The sequence below is a fragment of the Lissotriton vulgaris genome, chromosome 6 (assembly GCF_964263255.1).
Source record: "Lissotriton vulgaris chromosome 6, aLisVul1.2, whole genome shotgun sequence".
NCBI classification, from domain to species: Eukaryota; Metazoa; Chordata; class Amphibia; order Caudata; family Salamandridae; genus Lissotriton; species Lissotriton vulgaris.
Window position 1 is genome coordinate 1,304,194,570 of NC_141694.1, and position 12,821 is coordinate 1,304,207,390.

Here is a 12,821-nt window from a genome sequence, read left to right on the forward strand (position 1 = left end):
TATTTATCACTTTCGTCTAATTTTGCATTTCCAATGCACTACCCTATTTCTCAGCCTATACTTCTTTCAATATATCTTCCAGCCCAACTTTCTGACTCATCTCAAACTTCTTTCTACTACTCTTTCCAGTGCACTATCTCTCACCCTATACAGCTATCAATATATCCTCTATATCCACTCTCTCATTTATCCCAAACCCTATACCTTTACTATGATCCCTACAATAACTCTTTCTAGACTCTCTCCTACTCTACCCCTCTTTGCATCATCTGACACCTCTTTTACTATACCGATCCCCTAAAACAAACCTTTCTAAACTCTTCCCTCTGACTCTTCCCCTCCAAAAACCCTTTTAACTCATTAAAAAAACCTCCTCCTACTGCTATGACCTAAAAAAAGAAATACAAAAAATCCTTCACTCTTCTATCCCTCCAGTATCCTTTTCAATCAAAATAACAGACTAACATGTTCACTTCTCAAATTCCATATTCCACTATAGTAATTCACCACTAATCCTTATTGGGTTCCAGAGTAGCGTGCTACTCGCCAATAAAGCGTTTCAACACCCCATTAGGGTTACAAGCGCTAGATAAATGCCAACCTTTTTCCCTTTTCTACCCCCTCCCCAACCCTTCTCAATCCAAATAACTGACTAACATATCCACCACTCAAATTAATTTCATGTTTCACCATACTAATTCAACACTAATCCTTATGGGTTTCAGAGTAGCGTGCTACTCGCCAAAAAAGCGCTTCAAAACCCCATCAGAGGTAGCAAGCGCTATATAAATAATCAATCAATCAATCAGGACATTTGTTAAGCGCGCTACAGAGGGTCTCAAGGCGCTGGGGGGGGGGGGGGGGGGGGATGCTGCTACTGATCGAAGAGCCAGGTCTTGAGAAGACGTCTGAAGGCCAGGAGATCCTGGGTCTGCCGTAAGTTGGTGGGGAGGGTGTTCCAGGTCTTGGCGGCGAGGTGGGAGTAGGATCTGCCCCTTGCAGTTGTTCTTCAGATGCGCGCACTGTGGCGAGGGCAAGGCCGGCGGAGCAGAGCTTGCGGGTAGGGGCGTAGAAGCTGAGTCGTTGTTGAGGTACGCTGGGCCGGCGTTGTGGAGGGTCTTGTGTGCGTGGATGAAGAGTTTGAAGGTTATCCTCTTGTTGACGGGGAGCCAGTGTAGGTCTCTAAGGTGGGGTGTGATGTGGCTGCGGCGGGGGATGTCGAGGATTAGTTGTGCTGAGGCGTTCTGGATGCGTTGCATCCGTCTTAGGAGCTTGTTTGATGTTCCTGCGTAGAGGGCATTTCCGTAGTCCAGCCTGCTGGAGACAAGGGCCTGGGTTACTGTTCTTCTTGTTTCGGTGGGGATCCACTTGAAGATCCTGCGGAGCATTCGTAGGGTGTTGAAGCAGGATGAGGAGACGGCGTTGACCTGTTTAGTCATGGAGAGGGTGGAGTCAAGGATGACCCCCAGGTTGCATGTGTGGTCAGTGGGTGTTGGGGCTGTTCCCAGTGATGTCGACCACCAGGAGTCATCCCAGGCTGAGGGGTTGGAGCCGAGGACGAGGACCACCGTCTTGTCCGAGTTCAGCTTCAGTCGGCTGTTGCTCATCCATTCGGCGACAGCCTTTATTCCTTCGTGGAGGTTGGTTTTGGCGGTGTGAGGGTCTTTGGTGAGAGAGATGATCAGCTGGGTGTCGTCAGCGTAGGAGATGATGTTGAGGTCATGCTGACGGGCGACAAAGGCGAGGGGTGCCATGTATATATTGAACAGCGTTGGGGTGAGGGAGGAGCCCTGGGGTACGCCGCAGATGATCTCTGTGGCAGTGGATCTGAAAGGGGGGAGGCGGATGCTCTGTGTTCTGCTGGAGAGGAAGAATGTGGTCCAGTCCAGGGCCTTCTCTTGGATTCTGGCATCATGTAGGTGTGTTCGTAGTGTGTGGTGGCAGACCGTGTCGAAGGCAGCTGACAGGTCCAGGAGTATGAGGGTTGCTGTTTCTCCGTTGTCGAGCAGGCTCCTGATGTCGTCGGTGACGGCGATGATGGAGGTTTCGGTGCTGTGGTTGCTGCGGAAACCGGATTGGGATGGGTCCAGGATGTTGTTGTCCTAGAGGTAGCGGGTCAGTTGCTTGTTGACGATTTTCTCGGAGACCTTCGCCGAGAACAGGAGCAGGGAGATGGGACCGAAGTTCTTGAGGTCCTTGGGGTCCGTCTTGGGTTTCTTGAGTAAGGCGTTGATCTCGGTGTGCTTCCAGCTCTCTGGGAAGGTATATACAATCCTCTTCCCTCTTCAATCCCGCCACCTACCCTTCTCTGTCCAAATAACTGAATAACACATCCACCACTCAAATTACTTCATATTTCACTATACTAATTTTCAACACTAATCCTTTATGGGTTCCGTAGCAGCGTGCTACTTGCCAGAAAAGCGCTTCAACACCCATCAGGGGTAACAGGTGCCATATGAATGCAAACCTTTCTTCCCCTGGTATCCCTCCGCAATCCTTCTCACTCCAAATAGCTGATTAATATCCACCACTCAAATTACTTTCATATTTCACCATACTAATTCACTACTAATCCTTTATGGGTTTCCAGAGGACCGTGCTTCAACACCCCATCAGGGGTAACAAGATATATAAATACAAACCTTTTTTCCTCTTCTATCCTTCTGCTATCCTTCCACATCCAAATAACTGACTAACCTATCCACCACTTAGAAGTTTACTTGCATGTTTCACTATACTAATTCAACGCTACTCCTCTATGGGTCCCGGAGTAGCGTGCTACTCGCCGAAAAAGTGTTTTGACGCCTCATCAGGGGTAGTAAGCGCTATACAAATGCAATTACAATACAATACAATACAATGAGGCAAATGGTTGCATGATAAATCCAGTTGTGTGTAGACCTTCAAAATCATTTTCTCATGACTTTGTTTAATGTATAATTGATGATATTTGCTGCAAATGGTTACATCATGGATATGATACATAAAAAAGAGACATATCACCACATTTAATCCATTGTACCATCAATGTTCAAGAAGAAGACAAAGTGTTAGCCTACTTACTGTTTATGAGTCGAAAATCTATAAATGGGTAGGATCCACGTCTTTCAGAGAGAAACCCTGTTGGACCTCTCAATAGTGAATCTCCTGAAAAACACAGAAGAGAAAGAATAAGCATTACCTGGAGCTATTCAAATTGACAAGCACCTGCATCCTATAATAAGAGACAGACATATGACAAAAGAACATACTTCACCTACCAGAGGTCCCACATCTATGATGAATTTTCAAACTTTAGGAATTACCAAATACATTATTGTGGTATGGAAATTAAATTTCTTGCTTTAAAAAAATGTGCAATCTTTTGTAATAATTTGAAAAAATGCTTAGATTAAAGAAATCCATAGCTTAAGGTGCAACATCCAGAACTTGAAGGTAAACCATTTAGATTTCTACCCCACTCCTGTACCAGTAAGTAGTATGTTTTATTGGCAGATATTTCAAACAATTTTGGTGAAATATATGGACTATCTTCTACCAGTTCTGTCCGCAAGCAGAAGTGGTGAGATTAGCTTAGACATGAGGAAGGATAATTGAGTCAGGTAGAAAGGATAGAAGGCCTGATCTATGAAGGTCCCAATTACTCATTTTACCAAGAAGCCAGATCTCAAAGTTTGTGATTTAGTCTGATAATGGAGTATGTTTTTGAAAAACAGCAGCCATGCCCATAGCTTTCCCCATATGGAAGTGCAATAAACAATAAACTCGTTTCTGGTTGTAGCATGTGCACGTTATGCAGCTCACTTTAATAGTTCACTGAAACATAAATTCACATTAACAGGGTCACAATGGGTGGCCTGGGGGAGTCATTTACTATATAGGGCCCGATTTCGATGTCAGGCGGAAACCATTCGACAACTTGTCGGAGGCTTTCTTTCCAACATCGATGGTTTCCCTCTGACCGATATATTACAATGCCACAGTCAGAGGAAAACCTGCGGCGAGATTCCGCTGTGCTTCCGACGGGCTCAAGGAACCCATTGGAGCGTCAGAAGGCATCATAATCCCATAATCATGGTGGAGCCAGCCTCGGCTCCGCTGTCGGGATTATGATGACACTTTCACACAGCCTTTCCATGTTGACCTTTCTGACATAGAAAGGCTGTCGGAAAGTGACTTTGGAGCACCTAGCAGGGTCTCCTTCGCCCCTTGCCCCTCTATTATGGGGCCTGGGGGCACCTATGGTGCCACCCTAAGCATCTCTGTATTGTGTGACAGGCACTGTATGTTGCCTTCCTCGTGGTGCAGGCATTTTTAAAGACATCCATTTTTCAATGGGAGATTCTGCAGCAGACCTTTTCTTCCCGCCGCACAGCTACCATTGAAAAATGGTTGTTTCTGACCATCCATAGGCTGGTTGCATCCAAATTCTGTGGTCGGAACCATCGACCTATGGTCGCACTGTTCCAGTCCGTATTGTTGTAGTTAGATCCAACATCGCAATAAGGGCCATTCTCTTTTTTATCTAATTGGTTGGGATAGATCCAGGAACCAGGTAAGTAAAGAAGCCTTTAGTGAAAGAGATACCCTTTTGTTGTCAACAGATGTAAGTGGTGGAAAAATGTTCATACACTAGCTATGATAAAAATAAGTCCTCATGTGAAACAAAAAAGAAAAACAATTTTCAATAACTTTAGGGCCGTGTCACTATTACCTATTCTTCTTTAAAAAGCTATACAACAGAAATGTATGGTACATTATACTTTACTTATGTTATTGTATGAGGTATACGTCTGCTATTAGTCATTTGTGGGCTTGTGTGTATCACACCACTGGAGTAATTAATCCTCTATCCCTCCTTCACAAACTGAAGCAAGACTGAATTGCTGGTGTAAGAAGATATTTGGGGGCCAATTCACAAAGGCATTTATGAGTACACGAAGTAGCTCGACTATAGGACTACATCGCCTACTCATAAATTTCTTTGTGCATCTTTAAGCTACCCCTAAATTAATGTTTTGGTGGTTTTCTTTTATAATGATCACATTTTGACACCCTTAAAAAACATCTTTCCTTCTTGTCTAAGGGCCATATGTATGAAAGTTACATTTTGCTATTCTCAAATAGGATTTTTAGGGAATCGCTATTTGAGAATTGCAAAATGCTATGTATGTAGGTTTTACAAATAATTTTACGAATCCTACATATTCCTTAATTGCGAATCGCAAATTGCAAATTGCAATTCGCAATTAAGGAATACCTCCCCATTCATTCCTATGGGCCTAGAGGCCCATAGGAATGAATGAGAAGACATTCTCAATTTGCAATTCTCAATTAGAGAATCGCAAATTGAGAATGCAATTTCAAGGGTGCCAGGGTGTCAAAAGGACACCCTGTTACACCCCTGAAGTGTGCATGAGTACCAAATTGCACTTTTTCTGGCCCTCATACATTGCATTTAAGGATGCCATTGCAAAAAAGGGAATCGCAAATTTGCGATTTCTTATTTTGCGAGGCTGTTTCGCTTACATACATACCACTTAGCAATTTTGCGATTGCAAATGCCGAAATTCGGCATATTTCGGCATTTGCGATCGCAAAATTGCCTCCATACATATGGCCCTATGTTCTTTAGTATGGAGCACAAAGGCATATATGAGTATGTGAAGTAGTACTACAGGAGTACTACTCAGTGCACTCATAAATGTCTTTGTGAATTGGCCCCTTGCAGCCTATCCTGGAAAACTTGAACAAATGGCTTTGTACAAACCTGTGTTACATAATATGTTATTCATGGATACCGAAAGGTAGAGTATATACTTCGAATCTTTTCACATAAAAAAGAAGGAAATATGTTTCTTAACAGTACAATAAATCTACCTAAAGGAAGTGAGTGCTGAGCCAGAGGGTGCATGAAAAGGTGATTGCAGGATCCTCTGACAATAAAAGTGACATCATGTAGCTTTTGGGTGTCCTACAAGCCCATGTAGAGTTATACACCCAGTAGTACGTGGATGCCCTTTTTTTATACTTATGCCTCTTTCCAGATATTCTCCTGTGTAAACCAGTCAAAAACAGTCAAACAGGTAAAATGCTTATTTTTAGATTATCTTACTTTTTGTGCTCTGTATAGCAGCCTCGCCAAGGCAGTTTGTACCAAACATAAATATATTATGGGTGAGCACTATTAGCATACAGGATTGGGTAATATGAGTTCAGCTTAAATGTAACACTTAACAGTTTGTGCAGTGCATGTCTTTTGTTGAGTAGTGTTACATTCAGGGAGAGGGGCAATAGATTAATTTTATAAGTAGCAGGGGCCTCCTCTGAGGCCAGGGGTCGCAAAGGAAGTGTCAGGAGTATCAGGGAGAAAGCTAGAGGTCACAGCTGCGGCCCCTGACTATTCCCAAATGACGTCCATGCAAAAACGGTGCATTCTCATTAGAGCCAGTGAGAGTCTCACCAGACAGCATGATAAGTCCTCTGTCGCTCTTGAGAGAGCGCAAATTAAGTAAAATGTATAAGTGCACCATATGTACAACCCAGTTGCACGAATTCAGTTAAAGTATCCAAAAGTGTTGAAAATATATAACCGCATATACTCATGAGTGTTTAGTCAATATAGAAAACATATATAGAGTGTGGAACTAATGTAGAAATGTGTGGAAGTGTTTAGGAATGTTAGAAGTGTTAATCAGATTCCATGTTATGTAGCTGCTACTGAAGAAAATGTAATGCTGCAAAACGTAGAAATGTGCAGGCCTCATGGCAATGTATGAAGAACGAAAACGTGCATTTACATCTTTCACATGACATGGATTTACTATTATTCAGTAATTTCTGCTCACATGTTAAGAATCATGTTTTAATAGAAGTGTTTCATATAATCAGAGTGTATTAACAAGAATTGTTTTAGTTTTAGAAATAAGGGTTCACTGAGTGTAAGCCACTGCAGGAATTTTAGTAGGCCTGGAAAGATAAAGTGGCTTCTTTGATCTGCACGTGTTAGTTAAAGTCGAGTCTCGTTAAGAATAAATTGTCAATTCTGGTCGAAGTTTTATGGCCTGAAACAGATAAGTGAAGCCTGGAATTTGGGGCCCAAGTTGTGGGTGTCTGTCTGCAGGTGTGAGGGGGTTCCAATCTAGAGCGTGATGAATAGAGCTCTGTCCAGGGAGACAGGCACAGGCCTGGAGGAGGGTTCAGGAATGTTCTGGGGGGGTACCAGCGAGCCGGAGAAGAAGCCTGGGAAGCAAGGTCAACGCTAACGAAGAGGCCCAGAGGAGTAGCCGCATGGAAGAAACCAGAATCGAAACCACGTGAGATGTGTACGTGAGGGGCGTCTCTGAGGGGCGTTTCAACTGTAAATGTGATTTTGTATTAGGGACAGCACCCTGGGGTGGAGTTAGAGCAGATGGCCTGAGGACCCTTAGAGAGCGGATGGGTAGGCAGAGAGGGCATGACTGCAATGCATAGGGTTCCACCTCAGACTAAGAGAAAGTGAGTGAACTTCTTTGGAAGTCACCACGGCTGACACCTTTTTAGGTTAAGATTCTGCTAAGTAGGGATGCCACCTAGTCTAGTGCAGGGACAGTCTAATCTGATCTCTTTCCTTTCTGTAAATGACTTCTAAGTTACATCTTGTGTCTATATTGGCAAACTTGTTAATTCTTGAACTGGCTTTAGTGGTATTTTTCTGTCGTTTAAGATCTTTCAGAGAATTCATGTTTTTGCTGATGCCAGTGTACCTTTTGAACCTAATATTGAGATGCTTGTATCTTCAGTTAACCTTGGCTTTATAATAAAACTTTAAAACTGATCCGTGGTAAGTGGTTCTTCAGAGTCGTGCCAATTATTAGTTTGATTAACCTGGTAGTAGATTACTTTTTACTCAATGACAGGCAACAAAGATTTAGTCGACCTGATTGGGGATTTAGATCTAGAGTGATCAGATAAGAGATCGAAAATCCCACCTTCCCAGTTGGTAGCAGAGGATGGTTGCCTTCTTGAGGAAGGTGATCTAGACTAGGTTAAGATTACCCCGAGGCCCCTAGAGATCGAGAGATGACCAGCAGAAGAATCGCCTGCCGAAGAAGGTGCTGACGGTGCGAGAGAGAAAGCAGCAGAGACGGTCGAGAGTGAGTATAAAGGGTCATGCGTTGTCAGATTGCGGTGTTTTGTGTTGTACTTGTGTTGTAATGTCATGCGGAGTTGAATGCCTGTAGTGTGATTGTGAGACGGTTGTGAGCGCGCGCAACCTGGTGAAAATCTTAAGTTCAGAGAAGAGCTTAAGTGGTTCGGGTGTATCGGACATCCAGAGTAATTGTCAACCATTGTGAAGGGGGTCATGAGGTACCATTGATCGCCCGCAGGACCGTGATAGGGGGAATGAAAGAGTGAGTGTGTGAGTAACGGACGCTGGTCGGAAGTTACCGTGTGTAAGTAACCTATCAGTTGAGGCGATCGTCTAAGACGTTTACACGGAAGACGTTTCGTCAGTTGAGGTGACAATTACAGTTAGACTGTGGGCGTACAGTCAAGAAAAGTGATCGCTTGGTCGGAAGTAATCATTTTTCAGAGTATGAATGGGACGCATGCATGACCGGGATACGAGCTGAGAAAGGAGGGGAACTGCTACGAAGGGGACACGAGTGACGTCAGAGAGAGCCGCGCTGTGATAGGCCGGTTGGTGTAAGACCGCGCTGGGATAGGCCGGTTGTCAAGAGCCGCGCTGTGATAGGTCAGCTAGCAAGAACCGCGCTAGGATTGGTGGATTGTCATCAGGAAGTAAATAAACGTAACGAAGTAGAAAATTGTGAATTTAATCATGAAATGCTTTAGGCGCTTGAGAACGATCTTTAAGAAAGAAAATAGAGAATCGGTGGACGGGGAAGAGGTCCCGCCGGAGGGTACACCAGCCCATTACATGGCTACGAATGTTGGGTTGCATACTATACTGTGGATCTCTGAGTGGAGTAAGATGACAGAAGGGAATGAGGAATTGACGTTCCCGAAATACGGAACGTTTAGGTTAGAAGCATTGAACCAGTTGAAAGCAGTAATGCTCGCGACGAGACCCCTACCCAGACCAACACAGTTTGAAGCCCTCAATGCGTGGTTTAGGGCGGCGTACGACCGGAGCTTGAACAGGCGCCAAGAAAGAGTGAAACGATCGGTAAGAGCAGTGCAGGATGCCAAATGGGATGAGGAAGCTAAAAAGTGGAGAGTGCAGAGAATCGAAGTAGACAAGCTGTACCCAGTGATAGAAGTCACAGGAGAAAAGAAACCACTAGTGGAAGATGATGAGAGCGAGACGGAAGACAGCCTGATAAATAGGTTATTGATGGACAGACCACCTCCGTATAATAGAGAAATGGAAGGTCCCGAGCTCCAAAGGGGGGACGGGGCTGGTACAGGGGAAAATAGACCACCTCCTATAGCAGACAGAGGATACGCCAAAGGTGAGGAAATATCTCAGCCTAGTCCAGTACAGAGGGTAGTCGGAAGGTTTGTGGTACAAAGGGTGCCAGAAATGGAGCATGCTAAGTCCTACCAATTGCCAGACTGTTATATCCTACATTATACATTACTTCTCCTTTAATTGCATGAGACTTTGTTCATGAAGTTCTGGTTCTCAGAACTTTCCTGGTGATGCATTCTGCCCTTTCTGTCAGTTGTACTTGGACCTTGAAGCTGTATACTTGATGATGTGCTGCTGAATAAAGCTTCTTCATTTAAACCTTTTTCCTGGATTATTACATATTTTGGCGACGAGGACTCCAGCCATCTACAGCACAGGAGCGGAGTGAACCCTATTTTATTATTCCTGGACTCATTTTTGGACTTCCGTGGATTGTATACTTTTTCCACCCCTTTAAAATCCTTCTCTTTGGAATTGCTCCTTTTCAACTTTAATTCCTGGGTTTCCTGAGCCATCTACGAGAATTGCGAGATTTTTCCGATCTATATTCATCAAATTGAAAGGTTTTGCATCTTTCAACCTTTGCTCGAGCCTCACCGAAGCCCGTTTCATGTTGCCAGGATACGAAGACGCTGAGCTCATCACTCCAGCGCGTCATTTCCCCTAGCAACTGGTGCGCATGGTAACGCATCCTACGGAGCATCTTTACGTTGGCGCGTCACATCTCCCAGCAACTGGTGCGCATTGCAACGCATTCTACACGCAGCGTAACGTCTCACGTCATACGCTGCGTGCAAAGTGACTCTATTTTGTTTTCTTTGAAGTTACCTAGCAACCCTTCGCCGATTTTACACGGAGACTTCATTTCATACGCGAGGGTTGTGGATGCCTTATTTATTCAAATATTACACGGACGCGCTATTTATTCAATTCTACACGGAAAGCCTATTTTATCATCGCTTTTTACAGCGTTTGCTACATTTCATTTTTTTTTTGTGAAATTCCTTTCTTTAACGTTCTCTGCCACCGTGTTATGAAGGTACTTTCTTCGTGTTACTTGCTTGAGGATATTCTACTCATTTCTACAAGTGACTTTGTATTTGTGCATTATTGTATTGATATCGCTTTACTTACCTTATTTACAATATTTTCCATGTTGTACTATATTTGTGCATATTGATTTTACTACAAATTGTTACAGGTTTCGTGGCATTTGCTTTAATTTCGACTGTGTCTTTGGAAATGCAATTTGACCTTCCTGCTAAATTCTTGCAAATTAAGGGTGATCCTCCTTTGCCTTGGGCAAGATGGAAGGAGGAATTCTTCAACTATATGAAGGCCATTGATGGAGAGCGAATGGGTTCAGAGAGGAAAAAGAGCATATTGTTGCATTGTTTAGGATCAGAAGGGCAAGAGATTTTCAGAACTTTGCCCCCTATTTCTACTCCTTCAGGCAGTGGTGATAATCTCAATGTTTATTCTGAGGCTTTTGCCAGATTAGAAAAAAGATTTAAGCCCACCGCTAATATTGCTCTTAATCGATTTAAGTTTTACACCAGGGCACAGAAACAGGATGAATCTTTCGATGACTTTCTCACGTCTCTAAGAGCCCTAACCTTACGTTGTAATTTTGGTACAATGGCCGATGAGATGATACGTGACCAAATTATCGTTCACGTTAAGAATAAGAAAGTCCAAGATAAGTTATGGTGCCTAGGTGATCCCAGTTTGGAAGAGAGTATTGCTATTGCTAAATCTACAGAGATGTCTGAAAAATGGATGGACATTGTAGATAAACAAAGTGCCAATGGTAGTAAGACTAATGTTGAGGAAGAGGTGTGCTTGGTCAAGTCCAAGAATGAAGCGAAGAATAGTACTACCTCACAATCTACTGTTAAAAATTGGTCGAATGGTAATTACAGAAAACCTGATGTTAATAGCAATTTAGTTTCCTGTTATAGGTGTGGCAATAAGTCACATGTTGCTTCTTTCCCAGGATGTCCTGCCCTAAATAGAACTTGCAACATTTGTGGTAAGCTGGGACACTTTAGTAATGTTTGTAGGGAGAAACGTTTTAACTCACAAGGAAGAACAGGACAATCACGTCTTGTTCCCAGTTATCCCACTCCCATCAAAGTGTCTTCGGTTAATGATTCTGAACCTACCCCACAGGAGATTGCAAGAGGGTATGTTGTGTCCATCTTACAAAGTGGTACCATGGTTTTTACTCGTAAGAAATCACCTAAATGCAATTTTAACATCCTTGGGGTTGATCTGGAATTGATGGTAGACTCTGGGTCTCCATGGACCATCATTACTAAACAATACTTTGATGAAAAATTACAGGGAGTGTGTGATTTTACTAAATTACAACCATCTGATATTTTAGCTGAAAACTTTAATGGAGGCAATATTTCAATTGAAGGATTTCTAAATGTGCACTTAACTTTTAGAGGTAGATTTGCCTATATCAAACTGTATATAGCGTCCAAAGGTGTAAATGTTCTTGGGTGGCAAGATCAATGGGAACTTGGTATCAAACTAAATCCACGAGCCAAAGATCCTATTGAACTGTGTAGTGACCAAGAGATGGTTAATAGCATTTCTGAACGGGAAGAAGATGTTACCTCCTTTTGGAGTAAAAAATTTGATAAAGTATTTTGTGATCAATTAGGAAAATTGAAAGGTTTTGCACACAAAATCGTTTTAAAAGATAATGCTATTCCTGTGAAACAAAAATTGAGAGGTGTACCCCTCAATGTTAGGTCTGAACTGAAGGACATGTTGGATGATCTTTTGAAAGATAATATAATTGAACCAATTGAGTCATCTGAGTGGGTTTCACCCATTGTTCTCGTACGAAAACCTGATCAAAAGTTAAGAGTCTGTATTGATTTGAGAGCTGTTAATTCAAACATAGTTATAGATTGCCATCCGCTCCCCAATATCAATGAATTAGTTTCCCTTTTTGATGGTGCGCAGATCTTTTCTACCCTAGATCTTAGGTCAGCGTACCATCAAATAGAGTTAACGGAGGAATCTAGGAAGTTCACTGCTTTCATCACACCTATGGGTCTCTTTCAGTACAGAAGAATGCCGTTTGGGTTGGCTTCTGCCGCTTCTGTATTCCAGAGGGTAATGTTCTTAATTTTTAGAGACCTGGATTCTTACGTTAAATGCTTTCAGGATGACATCCTAATCTTCTCTAAAAATGATGCTGAACATTCTGTTCATCTCAATGAAGTGTGTTCCAGACTACAAAACTATGGCCTTACTCTTAAAGCACACAAGTGCAATTTGTTTAAGAAATCGGTGGAGTATTTGGGGCACACCCTTTCAGGGGAAGGTTTAATTCCAAAAAAATCGAATGTCGAGGCCATTCTTAATGCCCCAGCTCCCA

General features: G+C 43.0%; 1 protein-coding gene across 3 annotated transcripts in view; it reads right to left on the reverse strand.

Moving 5' to 3' along the window:
• PDE7B (phosphodiesterase 7B) overlaps positions 1 to 12,821 on the reverse strand; it is a 1,067,027-nt gene that overhangs the window by 200,024 nt on the left and 854,182 nt on the right. For all 3 annotated transcript variants that reach the window (XM_086927442.1, XM_086927441.1, XM_086927440.1), the window contains one exon: positions 3,067 to 3,150. In XM_086927442.1, the coding sequence (XP_086783568.1) occupies positions 3,067 to 3,150 (84 nt within the window). The remainder of the gene's footprint in view (positions 1 to 3,066; positions 3,151 to 12,821) is intronic.